This window comes from Pseudonaja textilis, chromosome 18 (genome assembly GCF_049901715.1).
Source record: "Pseudonaja textilis isolate UNSWEBS1 chromosome 18, rPseTex1.2, whole genome shotgun sequence".
Lineage (NCBI taxonomy): Eukaryota > Metazoa > Chordata > Lepidosauria > Squamata > Elapidae > Pseudonaja > Pseudonaja textilis.
In genome coordinates this window covers 3,022,727-3,041,277 of record NC_142007.1, presented here as the reverse complement: position 1 = coordinate 3,041,277, position 18,551 = coordinate 3,022,727, and the positions used below count along the sequence as shown (strand labels likewise).

Here is an 18,551-nt window from a genome sequence, read left to right as displayed (position 1 = left end):
TAGGTAGTCCTTGACTTACGAGCATTCAATTTACCAACTGTTCAAAGTTACAATACTGAAAAAAAAAAAAGACTTCTAACTAATTTGCTTTTACTACTATTACAGCATCTCCAAGGTGACATTTGCTGGATTTGCTTAATGATAATGTGATTCATTGAACAATCACAATGATTTGCTTAAGTGTGGCAAAAAAAAAGGGGCCCATAAAATCGACACGATTTTAAACAACCGCCTTACTTAGCAACGGAAGTCCCAGCCCCAGTTGTGCTTGGAAGTCGAGGACTACCTACCGTTACTATTATACGGATACTTACTAAGTGTAAAAGCAACCTTAGTGTGTATTAGAGGAAACAGAGAAGGCTGCCAGCATATGTGCAGCAAGAGCCGTTTTCTTACCTTTTTCAAGGTTTGCAAGGCGGCCGTTAAGATGGAAAAAAAAAATATGTATATACTGCTGCCATTTGCAATGCAGGGGAAAATGCTTCCTTACACTTTAAAAGAAAGTTCCATTTTATAACATTTATCCAATCTGATAAAAGAAAGCTCTCTCTGTGTGCAATATTCTGTTCTTTCCCTGAAGCACAAAAGAAGGGAGGGGAAAAAAAGCTATTTTCAATACAGCAGTCAGCCTAAAATACAGGCAACCCTTGACTTACAACCACGGTTGACACCCAAATTTCCGCGGCTGAGCAAGGCAGTGATTAACTGCGTTGCTATTCATTTTGCAACCTTTTGCCATAGTTAAGCGCATCATTGACGTTGTTAAGAGAATCGGGATTCCTCCCTACTGATTAGTCCTGGGACAGCGCAACTGTCATAAATGAATGGCAGCTGTCAAGTGCCCTAATTTTGATCCAGTGACCGTGGGGGTGCGGCAATGGCCGTTAAGTGTGAAAAACGACTGTAAGTCACTTTTTTCAGTGCCGTTGTAACTTCAGTCACTAAGCCAATGCTTGCAAGTTGAGGCTTCCCTGCAAATATGTATAAAACAACAGGCTTTGAGAACGCGAGTAAAGCACAAGGAGTTTAACCCTGAGAACTCACTGCTAAAGGATGCCACGTTTATTCATTTTCAGGTTAGAAATTCATGAGGTTTCATGCCCTAAAGCAGTGGTGGCTAACATTTTTGGGCTCCTGTGCCAAAAATTGTGCGGGTGCTTGCACGCCTCCCATGCCAGCACCCAGAAGGCAATGCGCCCCCCCCCCATGCATGCACATGCTATCCCTACCCACCCACCCCCGCAGCCCCCTTACCTGCACCTCACAGCTGATTTTCGGCGGGTTTGCAGCCTTTTGGGACCTCCCAGAGGCTTGAGGAAGGCTTCTGCAGGCCAAAAACTAGGCCCGTTTTGTCACTTCCAGTATTTCCGGAAAAACAGGGCCTAGTTTTTGGCCTGAAAAGCTTGCAGAAGCCTTCCTCAAGCCTCTGGGAGGCAGAAAAAGGCCTCAAACCCTCCAAAAATCAGCCGTGAGGGACACACATGTGCAATGAAATAAGTTTGCCTGCAGCTCACATGCCATCGGTTCGCCATCACGGCCCTAAAGCAACTGTACTGTACAATGCAGGAGAAAACTAATTCTATGTTCACTTTAGGCTGTTTCCGGGCTACCGTTATCCCTCCTCAGAGAAAGATGTTTGTTAAAACCAAAATCAATCCTGCTACATTTATACAGCTTTGCAAATTTCAATCCATTCTCTTCAATACATGAATGATCCCTTTTTGGAAACTTTCTTTTTTTTAAAAAAAAAAAAGACAGTATTTGCTTTTGGGGAATTGGGAACCTCAGCTGGCCTGTGAAAAGTATGTTTTGTCTAAAAACCGGCCTGAACGGTTTATGGCGAGCAAAGCAGGGAAGGTACATTTGAAACACAAATCTTGAAAGTTGTCAACTTACCTGATGAAACGCTTGGAAGCTAACAACTAGATCAAAGTCATCTCAAAAAGGCAAGCTACGCTATCACAATCTGCATTTTTTTTTTCCTCCTCTCTCTCTTTCTCTCTCCCTCTCTCCCACAGCATCTGATGCAAAATGTCTGCAATTGGATTAAAGTAAGATATCAGCACATTTTCAAGTCAGCCAGCCCAACTCAGCAAGTGGGCCGTTCTTTTTAAGGCCTGAAGAGAAAGGCTATCAAGACTTAACTTTCTATTTTTAAAGGAGAAGTGGTGTTCACCTTCGTCAGGTTTCCCTGCATATTTCCCCCCCGGGCCCGAGAGCTGTTAAACATGACAAGCAGCTCTCCGTATTATTATTTTTTTACATCTCTTTCCTTCTTCCTGTCACAAAGCCACAACACGCGGTTTGCAAAGCTAGAAGGAAGAATGCACCAAGTGTTAAAATACAACCCTACTCAAGATTGAAAGGAGCAAAGAAAACAAGGTAATTTGTATACCGAGTAAACAATTAAAAATCATTTTCTTTTTTATTTTACATATGTACAAACAAGAAGAAGAAAAAAACTAATCCGGATGGAAAAAGCATAAATAGAAACAAGAAGTGTTTTCTTTAAAAAAAAAAAAAAGTTCCTGAAGTTAGTTGGGATTTTGTTCTCATGATGGCGATGGTCATGGTGGGTTTTTGCCCCCCTCCCCCTCGAAAGGGTCCTTGGTTTTTTGAATTAATTCCAATCCTTAAAAAGGAATCCAACTTTCTCTACTTTGATCCAAAAGCTGGTCCCAACTGCAGAGAATATTTCTGCCAAAAAGAACAAAGAAATCGGCGTAGCCTGATGTTTTTTTTCCGTTCCCCCAGAGAACACAAAAAAATCCCCTTTCCTTCTGGTTCCTCTCGCGAGATCGCGCAACCTTCCGCCCCTTCCGTTTTAAAACTTCAGGCTGAATCCGGGCCCAGCGGCTGAGGCGCCTTGATTCGTGGTCGTCAGATGGAAACCGGTATCTTTGATGTCATCGTCGCCCTGCGGAGGAAAAAGGACACATGTACCCCCAGGGGTGTCAATACCACGGCGACTCACGACGGCGACTGAGCCCCAAATTTCTGTGGCTGAGCGAGTCCGCGGTTAAGAGAATTCTGCCATTTTACAACCTTCCTTGCCACAGTTGTTAATGTGGAGCATTGGTGTTAAGTCAGTGACGGGTTTGTTAAGGGAATCTAGCTTCCCCGCTGACTTGGCTTGTCAGGACACAAAAGACAATCACATATGACCCCAGGATACTGCAACCATCATAAATGTGAGTCTATCCTTAACCCGAAGGCAGGACTAGAACTCCCAGTCTCCTGGTGATTGGTCCAAAGTCACCCAGGCGGCTTTCAAGTCTAAGGCAGGATTAGAACTCATCATCCTCTGAGCCCAAAGTCACCCAACTGGCTCTGTGCCCAGGGTGGAACAGGAAATCCCAGTTCCTGGTTTCTAGCCCACTACACCAAACTGGCTATTATTGTTCCATTCTTAGCAGGCTCTAAATACCCTTTTCACTGTATAGAAACACTACTAATGGAAGGTTTCTGGCTGTATTATGACACTCCTTGAATGAACTTACCAGCTGACTGTATCCCAGTCCTCCTTCTGGGGGGCGCGGGCTGGTGCCCCGTTTCACTCGCTGTTGTTCGCTTTTGGCCGGCCATGTTGGAAACATGGAGGGGTCAATGGGTTGTGGGGTCTCGCGGAAATATTCGTGCTTTAAGCCGTCTTCGGCAGTGATCCTTCTTCCGGGATAGTAGGTCAAGAATCTGGAAAAGCAGACACACACAATACGTGAACTGAAGAAAACGGATTCCACGTCACTTTCCCCCCCCCATTTTTAACTTTGTGAAACGAACGGTCGTAAGCCAAGGTAGTCCTCCACTTAGGATCACAACTGAGCCCAAAATTTATGCTGCAAAACCGAGACATTTGTTAAGTGAAAATTTTGCCGCATTTTACCATTTTCCTTGCTGTGTTTGTTTAAGTAAATCTGGCTTCCCCATTGACTTTGCTCGTCTGAAAGTCGCAAAAGGGACACTGCGACCGTCATAAATATGAATCAGTCGCCAAGCGTCTGAATTTCGATCACGTGACCACAGGGGTGCTGCGGTGGTCTCAAGGGTGGGAAACGGCTCGAGTCCCTTTTTTAGTGTCGTCGTAATTTCGAACGATCACTAAAGAAATTGTAAGTTGAGGACTATCTGTCATTATTCGCAGAACATAATTTCCTATGCTGGAGAAATGAAGTCCGATGTATGCATATACCCCAAGGTTATTTCAACGGATACTGAATAGGTATTAGAAGACCCCGATTAATCTTCCCAGCTAGGCTGCTGTATCTGAACCGACTTGATAGAATTATATTGGTTCTAAGCAAGAGATAAAATAATAATAATAATAATAATAATAATAATAATAATAATAAAGATTTTAGTCGTGATGTATCATTTTTCAGAGCAACAACGCAGGTTTTTTCACAGCCATCTCCAGGAAAAAATTTTTCAATTTCTCATCCTAATCTTCAGGTTCTGTGGAGCGACCAGGCACAGCCAAGGATCAGTCAAGTGCTGCCCCCTGCTGGGCGAGCCTGTAATTGACTTGTGGTTTCCCACAATACCCTGGAGTAAAATCGTAGGAACAGCGTTGTGGGTGATTACAATGTTTTCTCTTGGTGTGGAGGGCAGATCAGTGGGCTGGGAGGGTGGGGGAACTGGATTTTGTCCAAATATAACATCAAGACAAGCCTGCTATCTGTCCCTTGGGGTCAACTGTCAAAATTCCCCAGGGAATGACAGCTGTCTCTCTCCTTAGCTACCCCTGAGGTGGATTAGTGTCCAATTCTGATCCCGGCAAAAATATAATTGCTTGCTTTCTTGAAAGGAGCACCCGACTTACTTATTCATGAGATCGAATCCTTGATCCGAGAGGAGGGCACCGAACCGTTTGCGAAGGTTGTTGTATGGATACTCCGTGAAGGTCATTTTTTTGACCGCTGGCAGCTCGTTATAATTCGGCCAAATTTTTTCACTTGGAGTTCCCAAGTCCTTTAAAGGAAGAAAGCAAAGATTAAAGAAGCTAACTTGAGAAATGGCTGCCTTTTGAAAATGATCTTTCATAAATAATAAAACTTGAAACACCAATGGCATCGGCTAAATCCCTGTCAGTCGATTGCAAAAAGGCAGCCACAATTACAACAGGTAGAGTGAATGAATCCTATTTCCCTTCTCGGTGGCCAATTTTACAAAAGATTTACTGAATAAATCTGTCTGCCTTTGCCACCACCCTGCAGGCAAATCCAGTCCATGTCATGGTTACATATGTTATCAAATCATCTAAAAAGGTTAATTGGATGGATTGACTGTTCTTAGCGTCTGAAAATTCCTTCTTATTTCCAGGTTGAATCTCTCCTTGTTCAGTTTCCATCCATTATTCCTTGTCTGGCCTCCGGGGTGCTTTGGAGAATAGCCTGACCCCTTCCTCCCCTCTGGGGCAGCCCCTCAAATATTGGAAGGCTGCTCTCCTGCCTCCCCTGGTCCTTCTCTTCCCTAGACTAGCCAGGCCCAGTTCCTGCAACTGTTCGTCGTATGTTTTAGCCTCCAGTCCCCTCATCATCCTGGTTGCTCTTCTCTGCACTTTTTCTAGAGTCTCAACATCTTTACGTTTGTTATCAAAGTAACGCAACCTGGCTAAAGCAGCAAAGAAGGCATGCCCTGTCATACCTGACAGCATTGCAATAAAATGTCCAGACCTCTCTTTTCCCATCGTAAAACCGACAAATCGCAAATTGCAAGCTTCAGTGGTGGATAGGTGCGAATGGTCAACCTAAGTGACCATTACCTTGGCTTCTGTCAGACAGCCCTGCAACCAGCCTTTAAGTCAAGGCAAGGAGTGAGCACCGCGGCGGACTTACTTTAAAAACTTTGTTAATTTGGTCGATTTCGGATTTCCCTGGGAAAAGCGGCTTCTGGGTTAACAGCTCTCCAAAGATGCAGCCCACGGACCACATGTCGATGGCTGTGGAATATTCCTGGAAAAAGAAGCGGGCGGGTGGGGAAATATTGGATCAGCCCCGTTTGAGATGGAAGTAGCGGAAACTAGAAATGATGTTGTGTATCTCTGATTGGCCCCACATAGCCCCACAAGCACAGGTTGTCCTCCACATACAACATTTCACTGAATGACCGTTCGAAGTTACAAAGGCACTGAAAAAAAGAGACTTATGACCATTTTTCAGACCTACGACCGTTGTTAGCATCCCCAGGATTTACATTTGGATGCCTGACAACTGGTTCATATTTACGACGGTGGCCGTGTCTCCAGGGGGGCCCTGTGATCTGCGACCTTCTGACGTCGATGGGAAAGCCAGATTTACTTAACGACCGGGTGACTAATTTAACAACTGCAATGATTCACTTAACAACGGTGACCAAAAATGGTGGGAAAATGGGGGGGGGGGGAAATCACTTGTTAAATTTCTCGTTTAGCAATGTGAATTTTGGGCTCAATTGTGGTCCCAAGTCAAGGACGACCTGGTGCAAATGCTGCTTGTAAAGATCGTCCTCCACTTGCAACCATTCTTTTAACAGGGTCTGAAGTTGTGACAGCCTCCAGACAAAGTGTCTTGTGACTGGAATCCAGCAATACTAAGAGCTGCCACTTAAAAAACTTAGCCAGAAGCTCCCCCGATATCACAAACCTTGGCTCCAAGTAAGAGCTCGGGTGCTCGGTACCACAACGTTACGACGACCGGGGTGTACGGCTTTAAGGGAGAACCGTATTCTCGGGCCAGTCCAAAGTCTCCAACCTAAAGAGAGATGAGAGTAGGAGAGATTGTTGGGAAACACATACTAACCACTAAGAGTGCTAGATTGGCCTAGTGGGGTCCTTCCACAGCTCTCCTTAGAAATAAGCAGGGCTAAATCTCCGCTGTTTCTTATTCCTGTTTCTGTATTTTAAGTGGAGTGATGGGTTTGCAAGAGGACAAGCAAATTTCAGGCCGTGGGAAGGCAAATCTGAACGGCTTACTTTTAAAATCCCAGCGTGACTCAGGAGCAGGTTAGAGGTTTTCAAGTCTCGGTGCAGAATCCAGTTGTCGTGGAGGTGTTTTACCCCCCGGAGCAATTGAATCATCAAAGTTTTCACTTCTCCTGGAATGTAAGAATTGGAGGTATAAAGAAAGGAAGGGAAAAGCCACACGGTCTCTCTCACACCGGAGAAGGGGTGCACGGGGGGGTCTCACCTGGCAGAAAAGGCTGTTTCATGGTTTCCATCAAGCTTTTGAGGTCGTGTTCAACGTAGTTCATCACAATGTAGATCTTGTCCATGTTGCTACCCACGACAATCTCCTAGATCCCGAGGAAAAAAAGATTATAGCGATGAATTCCCCCCGTTGTGCCCGCTTGCTAGCTCTTTATAGCGAGGTTTTAAAAAAAATCAACAGCTGTATCAGTGAGATAGATAGTGTATATATAAATTTAATAAATAACAAATATGTCAAGAGAAATGTTTTCCTCCTTTTTGAATCTTCTAGCAAGGGACTAAAAAATTCAGGGGTCAAATCACGAGAATCCCTGGCAACCCAAAAATGCGCTTACCCTAACAGTGACAATATTTGGGTGCTGAGCTTTGAGGATAGTGTTGATCTCTCTTAAGGAAGTAATAGGAAAACCTTCTTTTTCCTTCTCCATTTTTAATCGCTTCAAGGCCACAATTTCATCTGAAAAACAAATAAATAAATAAACACAAGAGGATCATGATTTGATCGCAGGCAGATTAGCTCTCTTCCACACCAGTCCATTAAACGGGGCGTGGAGCCACACGAAGGTGTTTTTTTTTAAAAAAAAAATTCAGGATTCACAGCCTGAGTCCAGGAAACCAGTTTGCGAACTGTCAATCTCTGACCCTCAGCATACCCGACGAAAGAATTTTCAAAAATATTGAAGGCCGAGGCTCCGAAAATGAATGACGGTGATTTACTTTTTAATGAATCGAATTAAAAATGATTCAATCCGGAGGTTTTGGAAAACAGGGTAGTCAGGGGAAGGATTTGTGAGAAGTGCAAAAAACTGGGTCCTTGGGATGACGTACTGTATTTCCCCATGTATAAGCACCCCCTTTGTATAAGCCACCCCCCCAATTTTTGGACTGTGAAGTTTTGAAAAAAATATTTTATTAGAGAAACAAGTTATGAAGAAAGAAAATTTACAAAGAAACAAAATTCGACGTCTAGATCTACAACTTCGGTCATGGCGCGAAAGCGGTGCGGCGCGCTAGCAATCTACGCATTGGAGCGAGAGTAGGAGCGAAGCATTCAGGCCGATGCCTAGCGTATGCATTTCTATCGCGTACTCGCACTCGTAATCGTATCATCACGTACAATTTTTACAAAAAAGTATAGCATACTGCTGGAAAACCAGTTTATTCCTACTTTATTATTTTATGCATTTTTCACGTATAAAAAGTGTACCTGCTTTGTATGTGCCACCCTCCTACTTTTTGGGCTTGAAAATTTTGGAAAAAAGGGGTGGCTTATACATGGGGAAATACGGTATTTATCCTGTCCTTCGTTCAGAAGCTCAAGTGGACACAGAGAACATAGCTTTGTCCTTTTCTTCACAATAACCTTGTGAGGCAGGCTGGACTGACAGAGAGAGTAACTGGCCTCGGAGGCTGTTGGGGCTATTGGTGCATTAGAACCCCAGTGTCCCAGCCAAAAATTTTGACCAATTTTCTTTGAAGTGGAAGTCAAGAATGAGAGAGTGTCCCTGCATTGTGCTCAGGTTTAATACCCGCCGTAATTCCCCCCCAAAATCCTACCTGTTTTTTTGTCTTTTGCTCTGTACACCACGCCGTAAGTCCCTTCTTCGATCCGGTTCAAACACTGGAATTCTTCCACGCTACGGCAGCCCTGTGCAAGAAGGAGGAATGAAGCAAACGTTCCCATTTTTTAAGAAATCGTTTTGAAAAAAAGGAAAAATCTTGCTTTGAAGATTTGTAGCTAGGAAGCAGCAAAGGAAGCTAACCTCCTTATTTAAATGGTTATTTTAGTTGGGTGTCTTTTTCATTCGGTGCCGCCGTAGCTTTGAACGGTCGCTAAATGAACTGTGGTTAAGTCGAGGGCTACCTGTACGAGTCTCACCTGAAGGGCTGGGAGATATTTGGGCAGCTCCCGTTTCAGTTCTATGGGCGAGCAGATTGGGGAATCGGGAAGATATTCGCCTTCCGTCATAACGTTGGACTGCGGGGTCCCTTCAGCGATGTCGTCTTCCTCAACTTCGCTTCCCACAGAATCCTGGTCGAATCTCGACTCTGTAACTTTAAATGGTAGAATCAACTCGAGGAAATCGGTTTTCCGAACGGGGCAGCTTCGCCTCCCATCTAAAACAGCCCTTGTTGCTATATATATTTAGTGCTTTAGAGATATAAGGGCTTCTAAACACCTAGCACAAATTCCAAAAGTGTATGGCACTTCCCATTTGTAACTATACGGAAGCGTGGTAGCACAGCGTTAGAATGCAGGATTGCAGACGAACTCTGCTGGCTGCCAGGAGGCTGACTCAGCCTTCTGTCCTTCCAAGGTCGGTAAAATGAGGGACAAGAGGCTGACTCTGTAAACCACTTAGAGAGGGCTGTGAAGCACTGTGAAGTGGTGTATATATATATATATATATATATATCTAAGTGCAATTGTTAAACCCTGAATAGCAGGGAATAGAAACATTTATCCTTAGAAAAGAGGACATTGAAGACAAGTTTTTTAAAACTTTGATGCTTTCAATTTGCCCAAGTCTGCCTTTTGCGGAATGAAAGTGAAAATAATAAGAGTTTTCGACCTATCCTAGAAGGCCTGTAGGAGGGACTAGGACACAACTGAAAGTCCACTTCTCCATCTGATTCCTTACCAACTGGAAGGTGGTCTCCGTTTTCCCGTTCCTCTTCTTCGCTCATTTCGTCTTCGCTCACCTCTTCTGCAAGACAGATAAAAGATGTACTTCAGGGACAAGGAAACAGCCGTTTTGCACTCCGTGCCAAAAGGGAGAACAGAATTCAGATTCATAGCACTATGGTGGTTTAAAAAAAAAAAATCTGGAACGGCTAAACTGAAACACACACACACACACAAACAGCCCAAAAGTTCTGGGTGCTGCAATCTAGAACAACAGGAAGAGGATGGGTGATTACTTGATCCCATCGAAGTCAAAAGATGGAGTAATACCATTGGTATAAATCTATACTCAGGTTCAACAGCAGTTAACAGAGAGCAGGATAGACAATCATTTGTTTAGCAACAGGCAGGAATTATGGCAATGCTGAAAAACGGCCTTATGACTGTTCCTCGCACTTACGACTATTATAGTGTTCCCCGACACATGATCAAAATACGGTCCTTGCGTAACAGCCACAATGGGGACTGCCAGAACTGCCATTGCTAAACGATGCAGTTCACCTGATGTTTCATTGATGACCGTTTTGTTTAGCGACAAAAATTCCAGTCCCAATTAGGGCCATTAAGTGCGGATTATTGTAATACAGCACACCGAAAAAGTGGTTGTTTTCTTCTACTAACCAGCCGACTGTTCGGATACTTCCTCCGAATTGCTTCCTGTCTCCTCCTCCTCTTCCTCCTCCTCCTCCTCTTCCTCCTCTTCAGACTCTTCGCTGCTGGATTCTTCTTCCTCCTCTTCCTCTTCCTCCTCCTCTTCTTCCGAAGCTGATCCAGATTCCCCTGGGGAAGAGGGGAAGAAAAAAAGAAAAAGAATTGGCAATCTCCAGTGGGCCCAAGCGTGGCTACTGCGATGAATCGACGCCTTCAAGAAAGCTACCTGATGACGTTTCGGCCGAGCTGGTTTTTCGTTCGCTGTCACTGATATCTTGGAGATCTGACAAAGGGTCTTTTTCTTCTGGTTTCTCCTCTCTTACTGCAGGGGGAGAATAAAAAAAAGAGGGGGGCAACCCCAGGTGACAAAGGAACTTCACTGTACGTTAATTACAAATGGACTGTTTTAAAATCTCCTTTCTTAAGAGCGGGGATGGCTTTCACAAAGACATCGGGGAATTCTCAGCCATCAAGACCACTGAGGACAATTTGAAACAGGCACGTCTGGAAGATATCCGACTGGGGGAGACTCCTCCTTCCCTTCCATAGGCTCCACCTAGGAAGCAGGCCCTGCCTGAGGTTCATTAAATGACTGTCAACCCAATTGAACAGCAATGAAAACGTCAAAATTATTTTGAACCGTTGAAAAAAAAAAGGAGGAAAAAAAGTATTTTATAAGTTTAACACAGGTCACAGTAATTTTATGTTTACACAGAACACAAAAATTCTGTTTTCTTTAGCGGTCTACAACTAAGTTACGTAGAACCTGCGCTTCAGTTCTACGAGTTCTAGAGAAATATATTACTATAAATTGACAAGATGCACTTTTTAAAACTTTCCAGGCTAAAGCAATCTGGAAAGTTTAAAATAGCCGTTCAATTTCCACTGTCAATTTCATTCTCCCTCAAGAATCTGTTCTCAGTTGGCAGCCATGATTTATTTTTCTCAAAGGGAAGCGTGCATGAGATTGAAGGACGTTTTATATTATGCGGCGTCGTAACTTTTCCCTTGTTTTCAAGTAATATAAAAAACAGGATACAATTATCCGCTTCCTCTGTGGTGCAGAAGAAATCTCAGTGGGATAATATGGAACAGTGTTTCAATCACCCTGCATGCAGGGCAATACTTAAATCACATGATTTAAAATAAAGCTGATTATTAATAAAACCTGCAATGTACTTTCAGCCATTCCCATCTTGGTGGTTTCAATCAAGATACCCACAAGTCCGGTTGATGAATTTAAAAGCTACCTGGCTTCCTGATTTCTGACGGTTCAAGTTTTTCTCTCTGTTGCCGTAGAGGACTTCGGCTCCAAATTCTTACTTTCTCTCCGTAGTCTTCCCTCATTGTCCTATGATGCCCTGAGACTAACAGAGACAAGGGAATCTGCCGTCATTTTTTTTTTCCAGGGTGATATTTCTTACGCAATCTTTACAATTCTCCCAAAATGAGACCCATTCCAGCCAGGCACCTGACTGTATCCAGACCAAGCTACATCACCTGAAGGTGAGCCCTTCCAGATGTTCAGAATCTACAGGGGCTGTGTAGCCCACTTTATTGTCATTTATTACTGTGACCACACTGGCCCACAATAAAAATGAAATTCTGTGGCTAGAGGTTTGCCCTTCAAGGTTGGCTTTGATTTAAGTTCTGCAAACTTCTGGGTCTCCTTTCAACTTCAGCTTGCCCATAAGGGGTCCTTGGTGCTCTCTGAGGCTTGTATGTTTCCTTGCAGACTTTTCATTATCCAAACTAGGTAACATCATCAGCGCTAGTAACATCATCACTAGCACTGATGATGTTACCTAGTTGGGTAATGAAACGTCTGCAAGGAAAAAAAAAACAAAGCTCCAAGAACACCAAGGACCTCTCATTTCAACCCTGAGCTACAAATTATTCTCCTTTATCGGTATTTGCCTGTAGCTCCTATGCAAGGAGTACCATAGGCTTGTTCCCACATTACTCGTCGCTTGCACGCAGCCCGCCCCGCATTTTGCTCCCTGGACTACTTACTCTCTCGTCTGGCTTCCCGTTCTTTCCTCCTTTCTTCCGCTCGCCTCTCCCGTTCTTTCAACTCTCGCTGCTCCTTCTGCTGTTCCCTTAATTTCCTTTCCCGTTCCCGTTTTCGTTCCAGTTGCTCCAAGCGGTCTCTAGAGAGTTTGCATGGATATCCACATTAATTTTATTAGCCCAGCGTGCAACTGAATTACGCTCCGTTGAGTTTCGTGCTCTCTTTCAGAAGAAGGAGCCTAATTTATTGTTTTCCTACCCAGAACGGTTCACATAACACGGGAGTGAAAAACGAACGTTCTGCAGTAGGAAAGTTCAGTTCACGTCAGAATTTGAGTGAGGCCAATGCAATCGTTTTGCTTTTGATTGTTGAAAGAATGAGAGACTAACGATGGCAGGAAGGATTTGATGCTACTCGAGACAAAAATCTCACAGCTCTTCAGTCTCAAACTTTTAAAATCGTATTACGTTCAGGCATTCAGTCTTAGCTTAATATAACAACATATTTAATTCAGAGATAGAAGGGAAACTGCCAGGCACCAGCAAAGAGCATATACCAATTTTAAGGGGAATCATCAAGGGGTTACCACCATCTATCATAGTTAAGACTTGTTGAGATATATTAAATATATGTAAAAAAAAAGAAAAAAGAAATATGAACCTCTCTATTCATTCAAGCAGACAATTCATCTAGGTAGAAAATAAAGCCGCACCAGAATTGAGTATTTTTAAAAACAGCGGATGTATTCAGGCTACCAAAGATTCGTCGATCAACCACTTTGTTATGTAATTTAAAGCAACTCTCCTGTGACTGATAATGCAGTATTAATGCTTTCTTTGTAAGAGAGAAATCTAACATTATTATTTAAGAAAAGTTGCCAGATTACTCTTTTCTTTATGAGTGAAGCACAACTATTTCCCAGTCTGATGTGTGCCTGCTTCCAAAATCCAGTTAAGCAACCAATAATGTATTTGCAATCCTGTTTGTACAGCACTTAGATCTAAGGACTATGATTTAGATATTAAGGAAAGAATTAGAGTTAGACATTGCTTCTTCTTATAAGCTTTACACAGTTTACTAAATCTACGGGAAGGGCAGACACAACAGAAAAACTGAACTGATCTAAATTGGTTCCTGGGTTTATTTATATATTATTCGTATTTCAACTATGTATACATAAGCCTCAAGCAGTTAACAAGAGTGTAACCTCGAATGCAGATACAACTTCAATATTTAATTGCTCAGATTTGATATAACCAGATGCTCAGCAGAGTATTTGGGAACAAAGCATAACTGGTAGAATGCCACAAATGTGAAACTGTACCATTCTCTTACTAGAGCTTATTAATATGCCCCCATTTCAAAACCCAAATGTACTACCAATGCTAATCAAATCAAAATATCTTTAGCTTAGATATCTACAAGGAGCCGAGAAGGGACACCACATTAGATTTTTCTGAACCCGACCCTAATTCTATTGCCTGCAACTTTTAAAATTTATCAGCCGGCCCTCAGGCTTTCCAAGTACCCACAGCCATTCCAAGTAAGGCAATTGTGCTTAAAAGATGGAATAAGCAAAATAAATAAGATGTAATAAGCAAAATCTCCAGGAATTCGAACTTGGTAGGTAAAAAGGCCTATTTCTTCACAGGAATGGGAGCAAATCTACAATTGCTCTCTGTTGCCGATACTGAAATGCTGGTTTATATCACAAAGTGACAATGAGCCAGTTAGCTCTAGTGGTTTAAGGGACCAGGCTGGAAAGCAGGAGATGGTCTGCTCAAGTCCTGCCTTAGCTTTGAAAGCCAGCTGGGTGACATTGGGCCAATCATCAGATGCTGAGTTCTAGTCATACCTTAGCCATGAAAGGCGGCTGGGTGACACTGGGCCAATCACTCCCTTGGCCCAACCTACCTCACAGGGCTGACATAGGAGGAGGAGGAGGAGGAAGAGGAGGAGGAAGAAGTTGTGTTGGACATGTTTGCTGCCTTGAGTTATTTGTAAAAAAATAATAATAATAATAAAAGGTGGGGTACAAATTACATGAATTAAATAAAAATAAATGACATTGTTCACAGGATCACGTCGATTCCCTCTCGGCAATGGAAAAAAACCAAACAAACCGTAAGAAACGTAGCCAAGTATCAAGATCAGATTGCTCAAGGAGATATCTAAGGAAGAAATGTGGCATTTGGGCCTGGTAAGAAAATTTACCTCTCTCTCCGCGAGTGTTCCCTAGCCAATTCTCTCCTTTTTTGCCTCTCCCATTCGCGACGGGCCTTATCCTGCTCTTCGCGGTGCCTTTTTCTACGTTCATGCTCGCGTTCTTTCTCTTTCACCCTAGCATGTTTCCCTAGTAATAAAGATACAAAGAAAAGGAGGAGTTGGTTACCCTCCTTCACAAACGGCATTTGGAAACTTACTAAAGCAAAGGAACAGAAGAAAAGATGGCCGGTTGGTTTAGCCTTGGCTCTCACACACTTCCTGCAACTGTTCTAGCTAGCAATCTCTGTGGTTATAGCAATAGCCCTTAGACTTGTATGCCGCTTCACATGGCTTTAGAGCCCTCCCTAAGCAGTTTACAGAGTCAGCCTACTGCCTCCAACAACCTGGGTCCTCATTTTAGCAACCTTGGAAGGATGGAAAGCTGAGTTAACCTTGAATCGGTCAGGATCGAACTCCAGACTGTGAGCAGAGTTATCCTGCAATACTGCATTCTAAGCACTGCACCACCACAGCTCATAAATGATTTCTACGTGAGAAGCTCTTGTATTAATTAATAGGGAGCTAGACTAAGTGCTGAAAAAAACTACTTTCATACTTCTAAGCTTCCAAACAAGCTGAAAACCTTTCCTGAATAGGCGGTGCCACAAAGAAATGATTCCTAGACGGATCTGCTGACCTGAAAACCTTCACTACTCCCAAACTTTGTAGTTTTGGCCCCTAGGCTGTGACTGTATGGAGAGTTTTATCAAAAGCAACTAAGGAATCCCCAAAAGAGAAGAACAGAACCTTCTGCTGAATGACTGCGATGCCGTCTTTTTTCTTTCCGCTTCTCGTCTTTTCTGTGGTGGGCTTTCTCCTTGCGTGACATTTGCTGGGGCGGTTTGATAGCCAGGGAATCGTCTTCCTCTCCCCTATGGAGCACACCGTTTGGGAAACAAAGAAGGAAGAAGTGTGAGTTTGGACAAAGCTACAACGACCATCTCACCTAAGTGATTCTAAGTGACAAGTTACTTCGCTTTTTTCCCTCTTATATCTCTAAGGCTGCAAACAATGAGGGTCATGATTCTTACTGGTGCTTTATATATGACTTAAAACTATTATTATGCTGCCATTCATCCCAAATGCTCCCGAGAGTTGCTTCAAAATCCATCCAAATCCAAATGGCTTCAAAACCAGCTAAGAAAGCAGGGCCATTTCATTAGCTATGCCAAAAAAAACACCTCCATTAAGTTCAATCTCCATAGCGGCAATTTCGGTAGATTATAACAGCAGCGCAACGGTTCATGTTGCTCCTGGAGAGATCCAACAATTTGTGGCTTCTCTCCTCAAACATGCTAGCTCATCCTGAGAGGGATTCTGTTTTTTTTGCAAGGCACTCTGGGAAGTTGGAAGGTCAGGGATCAAAAAGTCCTTCAAATGACAAAACCTGAACGGCTCTAATAAACATTAATTTTCTCTTGCGTTCCAGTTCAGATAGTCATCGACTTTCAACAATTTAGTGATTGTTCAAAGTTATAAGAAGAGTGACATGACCGTTTTTCACAATTATAAACGTTGCAGCATCCCCATGCAATTAAAATTCAGATGTTTGGCAACTGACTCATATTTATGACGGTTGCAGAGTCCTTTTGCAACCTTCTGACAAGCAAAGTCAGATTCACCTAACAACCTAAACTGCAGTGATTCACTTAACAACTGTGGCAAGAAAAGTCGTAAAATGGGGGCAAAACTGACTTCACATTTGTCTCACTGAGCAGCAGAAATTTTGGGCTCAACTGTTGGTCGTAAGTCAAGGACTACCAATAGCAGCTTCCTCACCTGTCGTCCATAGAGTCTTCTCTCCTGTAAGGTGAATTTCTAATAGTGATCTCCATACGGTGATCTCTTAACTCCCCCTCTTCAAGGGAATCCCGCTTTGAGTCCCGGTCATCAGACTAGGGTGAGTTAGGAAGAAAAGATTCATTTTGGCTTTCGGGAAACTTAAACAGAGAGAGTGAAAAGGGCTGAGAATTATCATACGATTGAAAAGAACACACACGATATACATATATCTTTGTTCAAAAGAGCTGAACCCCATTATTATCAAAAAGAATCACAGATATATTTTTTTTAAAATCTTCCCGATATAAAATCCCAAACACACATTTTTGAGGCGCTTGGTATCTGCTTTTTCCTCTTGCTCCTTCCGGCGTTTCTTCTCCTGAAGAATCTCATCTAATGTTTTCACCTTCCACGATTCCTTTTCATCACCCATTTGTGTTCCAAAAGGCACTAGAAGAAAAAAAGACAAAAACACAACCATGTGGGGAACGGCATTTCAGTCCCTGGAATCTACACCCAGAGAAAAACGGGTTCCTGGAATCTACACCCAGAGAAAAATATTCTAATGTAGAAAAAGCCAGTTTTTGTTTTTTAAGCTGAAAAGTGTCCAATAAATAATTATAAATTTGGAAAAACTTTCTAAGAAACTCCCCCCCCCCGCCCAGCCATTATTCCAAGTAAATTAACTATCCTTAAAAGATATAAGCAAAATCCCCAGAAATTTGAAAAGGGTACGTCGAAGGCCCAATTCTTCACAGAAACTGCCCCCAGCCACATCGAAAGACGTTTCTCCACAGAAACCTGCCAAAACACCGGCCCTCCGAGGTAGGCCACTCTCCTCAGCGGCCGCCTCCCGGCCCGCCGAGCTCCCTTCCGCCCCTCTGCCGCTCTCTGAGCCGCTTCGCCGGGTTTTGAAGGCTGCGAGAAGCGGAGCGGGGCCCAGCCGGACATGAGTCTCACCTCCCCTCACGGCCCTGGCACCGCCACCGCTGCTTTAACGCGCCCCTCTCGCCGGAGGATGGAGTGCCCGGAAGCTGGGCGTCGGGCCTGCGCTTCACATCCGGCGCGATGTGATGACGTTGCACGAGGGTTCCCCCCTTTCCTCCAAAGGCATTTCAAACTCGATTCATAGATCTTCCAAAGGTAGAGTGGCATCGCTTGCCATGCACTTCCGAGCTAGTCACCTGTCTTTTCTCCTATCATGCTTGCTCATAAACCCAAAGTAGAAAAAAAAAAACTTATATAAACTTTATTCTGAAGATTTAAAGTGTGTCTGATTTGCTCTCCCGAGGACTGTGCAATAAACCTCAGTGGAGAAATTCAGGAGTTGTCCTTAGACTACTTAGTCAAAGAAAGAATCTTACTTTAAAAAAATTTTTTAAACTACCCTCCAAAATAAAATATTTATAATCCAAAAAAATAAAAAATGAAAAATCTGGCAACTTAAAGATGTGTGAACACATTTTAAGGTTGCCAGAACCAACCCCTCACTAGAGCCTAAAAAGCATGATACAGGTATAATCCTCGACTTACGACCGTAATTGAACACAAATTTTCTGCTAAGTGAGACAGGCGTTAAGTGAGTTTTGCCTCATTTTATGACCTTCCTTGCCATGGTTAAGTGCTGGTCAGAAGGTCTCAAAAGGGGATCAGGTGACTCCCCAGGCAACTGTCATAAATAGGAGTCAGTTTCCGTGTCCGAATGTGGATACAGCAACAGTCATAGGTGTAAAAAAAAAAAATCATAAATCACCTTTTTCCATGCCATTGTGACTTCAATGGTCACTAAATGAATTGTTGAATGTCAAGGACTGCCTACAACCAAACAGTCAAAAAAGCAGTTTTTCCCCCTTCAAAAGTGGGCAGCAAGCTGGAAATATGGTGTGTTTTCAAATGGCTTTCTGAGCAAAAAAGGCCATCAGAGCCTCCGTTTTAATTTCGACAGGCCGCATATCCAGAGTGGTTGACTCATC

At 43.2% G+C, this 18,551-nt stretch overlaps 1 protein-coding gene across 12 annotated transcripts; it reads right to left on the bottom strand.

Moving 5' to 3' along the window:
* Positions 1-2,399: 2,399 nt before the first annotated feature.
* On the bottom strand, positions 2,400-17,650 carry LOC113446253 (cyclin-dependent kinase 11B). 12 transcript variants are annotated; one of them, XM_026715818.2, is made up of 20 exons: positions 17,539-17,650; positions 16,901-17,028; positions 16,576-16,691; positions 15,544-15,668; positions 14,746-14,884; positions 12,534-12,670; positions 11,771-11,887; positions 10,747-10,842; positions 10,491-10,649; positions 9,826-9,891; positions 9,063-9,238; positions 8,741-8,831; positions 7,519-7,640; positions 7,164-7,269; positions 6,950-7,071; positions 6,621-6,728; positions 5,835-5,951; positions 4,820-4,968; positions 3,501-3,690; positions 2,400-2,917 (listed from the first exon to the last, which is right to left on the bottom strand). In XM_026715818.2, the coding sequence occupies exons 2-20, from the start codon at positions 17,009-17,011 to the stop codon at positions 2,825-2,827; spliced, it is 2,340 nt and encodes a 779-aa protein (XP_026571603.1). In that variant the 5' UTR covers positions 17,012-17,028; positions 17,539-17,650; the 3' UTR covers positions 2,400-2,824. The 12 variants fall into 12 exon arrangements, with proteins under 12 accessions (XP_026571603.1, XP_087771000.1, XP_087770999.1 ...); XM_087914874.1 differs by having other exon boundaries at positions 9,063-9,232; positions 16,576-16,599; positions 17,539-17,629; XM_087914873.1 differs by having other exon boundaries at positions 9,063-9,232; positions 16,576-16,736; positions 17,539-17,627.
* Positions 17,651-18,551: the final 901 nt, after the last annotated feature.